Source organism: Oppia nitens, unplaced genomic scaffold, assembly GCF_028296485.1.
Source record: "Oppia nitens isolate AA-2021 unplaced genomic scaffold, nextdenovo-longstitch-racon4-pilon3 scaffold3_pilon_pilon_pilon, whole genome shotgun sequence".
Lineage (NCBI taxonomy): Eukaryota > Metazoa > Arthropoda > Arachnida > Sarcoptiformes > Oppiidae > Oppia > Oppia nitens.
In genome coordinates, this window is record NW_026533221.1 from 9,687,005 (window position 1) to 9,695,728 (window position 8,724).

General features: G+C 28.9%; 1 protein-coding gene across 1 annotated transcript; it reads left to right on the forward strand.

Moving 5' to 3' along the window:
- The first annotated feature begins 5,955 nt into the window (after window positions 1-5,955).
- On the forward strand, window positions 5,956-6,826 carry LOC128958240 (transcription factor HES-1-like). Its single transcript, XM_054304056.1, has 2 exons — window positions 5,956-6,132; window positions 6,234-6,826. Exons 1-2 carry the CDS (start codon window positions 5,956-5,958, stop codon window positions 6,822-6,824), a joined length of 768 nt encoding a protein of 255 aa, XP_054160031.1. The 3' UTR covers window positions 6,825-6,826.
- The last annotated feature ends 1,898 nt before the right edge of the window (window positions 6,827-8,724 follow it).

Sequence of the window (8,724 nt, forward strand, 5' to 3'; positions counted from 1 at the left end):
ATAATATATATCATTTGATCTTTTTATCTCAATGTATTGTCACTCGCTTTCTCACATTATTTAAATATTACTTTAATGATTGGGTCGTGACTATCGATATTGACATTGAATTATTGATTTATATTATTTTGCCTATTGATACATATTACAGTATATATATTATACAATATATATATACATTTATATATAGAAATTGAACAAAAACAAAAATATTTTGCTTGCAAAATGCGGAACAATATAAATATAATGCAATATATTTAGAAAATAATCTATATATTGATACAACATGTATCCATACAACTAACTCATTAAAACCATAATAATAAAAAATAATGATAATATTATACTATCAATAGTAACAAAATAAAAAAAAATAGACCACCTTGAAGATTTTCTATAACTTTCAGGTAATAATAATAAAAAATAATTTTATTTTAAACATATTTATAATATAACTTTTTATTTAATGCATATTTGTTTTATTTTATTAAAATAGTACATAAATATAAAAAATATAATTATCAATAGGAATTAAATTTTAAAACATTATAAATAATAAAATATTACTATAAAAACAATAAAATAAATAATAATTATGTAAATATCATTAAATAATAACAAAACATACACAGAGACATAAATAAATAAATATTCAAAAATATGTTTAACAAGTAATCATTAAAATTGTATGCATTTAGCCATCAATTATATATACTTCCTATAATTTATTTTGGACAGTTATAATATTACACATTTACAGAGTACATACCATAAAAAATAGATACATTTGGTTGTTATGGCCCATAACTTATAGTAAATACACACATAAATCGGCTAATTATGCCATTTCAATGACGATAATGCATTGGTCACTAATTTCAAGCTAATTATTGGGGAATTTTCATAGAAAACTGAGAGGAAAGACATCAAAAAGAAAACATTTGACTTTATGTGTGGTTTTCACACATGTTTTTTCGGGATTCAAAAAAAACAAAACTCCTAATGAATGGCATCGCTTTGTATGAGAAAAATATTTGTATACATATTTGTCTCAAATTTTTTTTTTAAAAACTTTATGAAATAGTTTATTTGCCCCCACAAATAGACCTCTCTTTCTCTCTCAAACCCTCCTTTTCCCTCAACACCACTATAACCATTTGTATAAGTGTCGGCTGTATGGGCACAACGGGTCCCATAACTGGGAATTTAATTGATTTTTCTTGATGGACGCACATAATATACAGTCTATATATATGTGTGTGACTATAATATAGAGAAATGGTATTCAATTACTACCGTCACCTAACCATACTATCTCCATCACTGTATAGTAACACACGGAATGCAATATAAATTGCAAAATATAAAGATTTTATTGTATTTTTTTAAGCAAAAAATGCAAAATCCTTTCAATAGGTTTTCTTCGGGCAGATCTCACGCGTGAGTGAACTCATATCCATATACTGTAAACTAGAGAGAGAGAGAGAGAGAGAGAGAGAGAGAGAGAGAGAGAGAGAGAGAGAGAGAGAGAGAGAGAGAGAGAGAGAGAGAGAGAGAGAGAGAGAGAGAGAGAGGACTGAGATGTAAATTGAGACCAAAAACACATACAATTTACACACACACATACATACAACCAGCCCAGGGATATTCAACTGGGATATCGGGTATTGAACCGATCTATTTTTTTAAAGTAAAATAGCTTAAATGAAAATAATCTATACTTTTTTTTATTATATTATATATTACAGTATATGTGTGTGTGTTTTGTGTGAATACATGAACTCTAATGTACTCTAATATTATGGTATGGTATGGGGTCCTAACATAAGGAAATTGGAAACCTCTGGCCCTAGCGGTCAGTCAGTCCCCACAAATACAGTACTTTCTTTTGCATACAATACTACTATGGGAAAGGGCTATAACTGTTGAACCGTAACTAAAGCTAAAATAGAAAAACCACATTAAAAGTCACAATTGTATGTGTGTTTGATGTATTTGCACCACATAATAGTGTGCCAATACTACTATCAGTGATAGCTTTCATATACAGTACTGTATATACTGTATATGGTATACGCCAACACCACAATCATCTATTTTAATGGTTTTTAGTGTACGTACTGACCGAACGATCAGTTATCGATTGCACGGGTTATCAAAGCAACAGTCATTCATTACCAATTTATTTATGCCTGACTACCAGTGCCCGTAAAAATGGACTGTTATTTATCGCCTCATTCTCTCGTTAATTCATTTATTAAAACTATTTTTTGGTTCAGTCTTTTAGCTCCATTTACTAAACATAACTGAGTTTTTAAAAAGTTTAACTCTTTAGTTCAGAGAGAGAGAGAGAGAGAGAATCTTATGTTTTGATGGATAAACTTTTTGAACCAAAAAATTCATTGCAATTACAATATAATCTATAGATTCCTAAAGTCCTGTTATTTGGCACCAGTATTGTCCGGGACAGACATAATACAGTAAACATACGGATCTTTCAATTTACTATCAATAAATAGACGCTTATTCATGTGTATGTGGTATACTATGGTATACTATGTGTGCTATTGAATCGATAAATAAAATTATTTTTAAAACCTTTCAGTGCCTCCTTAAGACCATCCAAATAACAAGTAATACATTACTAATACAAACCAGATATTAAAGGATTGGTTAAAGCATTAATTTTCGTCAATGGATTAAAGATTAATCTCTTATATTGTAATAATAAATTGGATAAATTGATTGGGAAAATAATAGCATTATATTAAATTATTTATTTACTAGTTTATACTTATACATATAAACTTATATATTATATACCTATACTGTATTTAGATTTTATTTCAAATTGTGTGCTGGATATATCAATAGATTTTGCTTTAAAAACTATTTCATATAAAAATTTAAATCAAATACTAATATGATATTAGTTTATTTTTATTTATTTATTAATTATTAATTATCTATTTGAAAAATAGATAAATATCAGTAAAATTAATTATTTATGAATTTTTAGTTTAGCTAACAATTTAGATTTTAACATTATTAATTTAGTTGTAACACTTGTTATGGAAATCAAATTTTTAGTTTGAAAAACTTTTAACATTTTTTCTATCGTTTAGTAGCCATTAAAACATATTATACGGTACTAACTTATCACTTGAAAAAATATGAGAACCGTTTTTGTTAACGTTGGTTATATGACCCGAAACCAATGGACATAACCATTATGTTATAGTCATAAATTATGGTCAACCATATTAAAGTCTAACAGTATTTTCTATGAATATGTGATGCAATAGTTACGAGTGTATGTGTGTGTGTGTGTGTGTGTGTGGGACCACCTGATAGTGAAAAAAGTACCGGAATTTTCTTACCAACAAAACAATACAAACACATAGAAAAAAATATTTCCATAAATTTTGTGAGAAAATATATCGGGAAATAAAGGGAAACCCGAAAACCGATATATATTTAAGAAATACTAGAAATAGATGTGTTGTATTACCCTATTGTCCTATTCAGTTGCACTGGTATTTTATTTTATAAAATAAGTGCATATAATAATAATAATGGGACATATATTATATGAGTCGGCTATCAGTGGTGTGCTGTTATGGTTTAAAATTACATATATGTCGGACCAGAAAAAATAAAAGATAGCGAAATAGCGGTATATTTGTATAAAAATGTGGTAAAACCCACACAAACTTTATAGCCTACCATCACTTATCAACTAAACAACACACACACAGGTATTCACTATACCTGTGCTTCTGTTCATTCAAAACCATATTATTGCTGTGATATTGTTTTGGATATTACAATAAATCGTGTCTAACAATACATAATACAAAGCCTACAATATTTTTGCAGCCATTGATTTGTCAAAAACACACATACACACRCAAGGCATGTGATATATATTTTTAGTATTCAAAGGAACAGTATGTTTTTTCTCTGCCCGATATCTTTACTAAACATCCAAAGCTGTCTACTGAATTGGTATATAAGTTTTAGTACTCCCAATGCCCAGTAAACTGTCATTTAAATTAAGTGAACCGTAAATTCTGTATTCTGTTTATAAGTTTATGTTCGGGTCATACCATACCATACCGGTGCACAAAACACACACACTGACTGAGTGAAAGCTCAGCCACAAAAAACTAGTATTTCAGTCTCACTCTCATATAAGTCAATAACCAGCCAAACAGTCATTTGGTGGAAAGGGATTGAGATGTTTTTGTTGAGATAAGGAATGATAAATATCTATAACTTATATATACTGTATGTATAAAGGCATCAAAATTCTGGTGAAAATTAAAATGTCTTTTTCTTATCGAGAAAATTGGGTTTAAATAAAACAAATTGTTTGTCATTTAAATCTTAGTACTAATTACCCCTTAAAATGCTTCAATCAATTTATTTAACTATCTTTACATTATAGAGTATGACCGCAGCTGCACTCTGGCCTACGATTATCGTTATAATGACGACTGTCCCCAACAATATGGGATAAAAATTCAAAAATATTTTTCTTGTTGTGCAATATATCAACCGATTCTCTCACTCACTCACTCACTGTTTTCCCATCTGTTTCTCACTGAAAAAATCATTCATAAAAAATAATGTTTGTCTAATCTACCGGTGCATTGAGTGTATACTATATATATATAAAATATATATCTAATTGTATGAAAGAGAGTGACTCTCTCTCAGGAATGTGCAAAAAAACGCGTGAGTGTTTGTCGTACAACAGATGCACGCGTTTATATAATAGCACGTGTATGTGTGCCAGTGCATGTGCCAATAAGTGAGTAGTACGTGTGCCTTATTTGATAGTAAAGGTGAGGTGCGCTCCTGTATTTAGATGATAGCTACCTGAGCTGAGCTACCGTTGGTATTATCCATATACACACTAAAAGAATTTCATAATCGACATTCCAGTGGGAAAGTCGGTTATAAATTTGTCTCTCTTTCTTATTTTTTATACATATGATACATAAGCGCATGCAGCCGGCACTGATGGTGCAAACTGTGCTCAGGTAGTTGATAAATAAAAAACTACTTACCTCTCCAACCTTTACCAGTATAGCTCTCACACTTACTCACTCACACACGTCCTGTTAGGACAACTGTGTTATACAAGCTTTTGTCACTAAAAAACCAACTTTCCTCTCAGGAATGTAGGTATGGTCGGTGGATTACACACARCCAYATACGCTCWCACACACACACACACACACACACACACACACACACACACACACACACACACACACACACACACACACACACACACACACACACACACACACACACACACACACACACASACACACACATTATCTTCAATGATTTTTTAACGGACAAAATATAAATAAGAGGGCACTGGTAGGCTGCATAAATGAGCGTGAGAGAGTGCAAACTCTCGACACACACACTCACAAAATCACACATATGTGAAAAGCTGTCTGAGCACTGGTGGCAACCTCTCACACACGCACTCACTCAGTCACTCCGAGTTTCAGCACTCGACTACAAAAATATTTGACTCTCAGTTCCTTGTGCTCAGTTAGCATCAGGTTGTCTACCGGAGCGCACACACAAACACTAACAGTTCCTCTCTTAAAAATTCTCTTAAAGATTCTGCTAAGAGAGTGGTTTACAGTTTATCTCTATTCACACACTCACTCACTCACCGTATACTTTATATAAATACCTTGTGCTGGGAACTGACTATACCATTTGGTAACGGCTCCTGTAGCTCAACACATCCAAATCGTTGAGAGTTTGATTTATATAACGAGAAAAAAAGTTATTTGAAATTTTGTGCAACAAAAAAAATTGCCTAAAGTTTTTTTTAAATAAAAAAAGTGCCCTTTAATTTTCAACGCAATTTAAATATATTATTTTTTGGTAACGGGATATTAAAATATAATAATAATAATAATGACCAAACCATATGAAGTACCGTTTCGTGTTACCGAAAACGACATGATTACCAATAAAAACGGTGTAAAACGTATGTCGAAGCCAATGATGGAGAAGCGACGTCGGGCCAGAATCAACCAGTGTTTGATGCAATTGAAGGAAATGGTCATCGATTCTGGCAAACAAAATCTACAGGTGCGCTACTATAACTTTGATATAATAATATAAAAAAACTTGTAAATTAATTAATAAATTTTTTTCATTATAATTAACATAAAATTTTTTAATTGTTACAGAACTCCAAGTCTAAGCTGGAAAAGGCCGATATATTGGAGCTGACCGTTAAATATGTGCAACAATTACATCAGCAAAAGCTTACGGACCGTAAGGAGAACACTAGTAGTCAACAACAACAACAGTCCACACAATCAATGTTAAGGGATTTTGTTGCCGGCTTTGCCGAGTGCGCCAAACAGGTCGAGGAGTTTGTATGCCATACCCCAGCCGTGGATCCGATTGTCTTTACATCTCTTAACTCACATCTCAATCAATGTATGACTTCGTTTGATTCGACCGCTGACGACACTGTCAACTACAGTGTCATACGGCATACTCGCCAGTGTTGTCCACCATCGCCGGCACCGTCTAACGTGTCATCCGCGTCCAGTTCCAGTAGTACTGGTATCAGCAGCACTAGTGGTCCGCATCAGTCAATGCTCGACGCCATGCAATTGTCACCAGTCAGTAGTGCAGCCGATGAGGACATGCCGTTAAACCTATCCTCCAGTAACCGATACCATCATCACCCGATGATCGATGAGCATAACTTTCCCCATCATTTAATGCACGGTCAGATACTAGACGACAGTGTCTGGAGACCGTGGTAACTGTGCGCTATCATAAACTTTGCTACATACTATTGATATATAAATTTGTTATATAAAAAATCTACGGGTGCTCTACTACTGTAATACGTGTGGACTATATATATTATTATTAAATATCATTAAAATTTTTGTAAATTTTTATTTGCGTATACTTATAGTAACTGAGATATTGTAATATAAATTTAATTAAATATTATATTAATTTTATGTTTCTGTTTATTTTTATTGACAAATACTCTAAAAATATATAAATTAATTGATTCTTGTCTTTCGAATAATATAATAATAATTGTTTTATATTTTGTCATTATTTTTGTAATAAATAGTTATTTAAAAAAATTCACTTGTTCATCTTAATAAATCAATAAATATTTTTAAATATTTTAAAATATAAATCTATATGTTTTTAATTATTTTATTATTATTAAATAGTTATTTTTTAAATATTATATGATTATATTTTAAATAAAAATGAATAAAATAAAATAATTAATAAAATTTAATTTTTAATTTAAGATAAACATACATAATTTTATGTAATATTTTATATTAAAAAAAATTATTTAAAAAAATAAGTATAGGATAGCTTTTATTAATAATCACGAGTCAGACTATTATAATATTATACAGTAATACAGTATATAATAAGCACTTAAATATTTTTAACGATAATTTAATAATTTTTTTTAAATGTATAGAAAAATACTACTAAAGTGCATTTTTATTTAAAGTCCATTTACTAGACATACATTTAATTGTTTGCTTTGTATTAAATAAAATTTTAATTAATTTGTTTCTGCTTGCTAATAACTTCAAAATCAATGTACAGTTTAGGCACAAACCACTTGATAATGCACTTGAAGTACTATATAATATACAATACTACTATATATTCTGTATTATAAGATATGCCGATAAAGTAAAAATAAAATTAAATGATATAACAATCAATACAATTAAAAAGACTGCACGCTTATAAAAAAAATTATTGCACAAATAGATTTAATATTATTATCTATAGTAAATAAATTTAATAATAATTATAAATGTTATTTGAAAAGCTGGAAACCTTTTTATTTTGTAGTCTATAGTTTTAATTTAAAAAATAAATAAATTTTATAGTTAACATTTTGTTGTAACTAGTGTACTACTGTACTAATCTTAAGTATATTATGAATTCAAGCTAAAAAATCATTTTTTTGTGTCTATAATCTTATAAATTATGAGACAATTTTTGTCTTAAAAAACTAAAATATAAATATTTTATACATATATATATATAAAAGTATATAGTATATATATATATAAATAGCATCATAGATAATATAAACATGTCATTTATTTTTTTTGCTAAAAAATGTGCTATTTATAAATATTTTTTTATATCCTGTTAAATATAAACAGTATTAATAATAAGTGAATATATATATGATTTTATGTTATAAGTACTGTATTAAAATTTTTTATATAAACAGTAGTCGACTATTGCATAGACACAACTAAAGTCATGTGAATATTATTTCAGATGATCGTAATCACGGGAAACGTAAAATTATTTGATAAAACAAAACAAATTTTTTTTAGATGTAATTTTAGATTTTTGTTTAGACAAATTTTTATTGATTAGAAATTTTTTTACACACACACACCAACATCAGCTAACATTTTTTTATAGATAAACTCATCAATTCATAAATTGATAAAAAAAACCTTTTGATTTAACGACTTGCATGTGATATAATCAATACTATCATATAATCATTTTCTACAATATATAATATATTTAATAAAGTATATACTGTATTATATAAATATTAATAGCTTAATGAATAGATATATTGAATCAGCATATTATACACAGTATATTATTTTGTTAACACTATAAAATCCATAATAGACT

Bases quoted from the DNA above. Each gene is read 5' to 3' on its own strand.
- LOC128958240 (XM_054304056.1), top strand. From the start codon at position 5,956: ATGACCAAACCATATGAAGTACCGTTTCGTGTTACCGAAAACGACATG. The intron at 6,133-6,233 runs GTGCGCTACTAT...TAATTGTTACAG, and splicing joins CTGGCAAACAAAATCTACAG to AACTCCAAGTCTAAGCTGGA.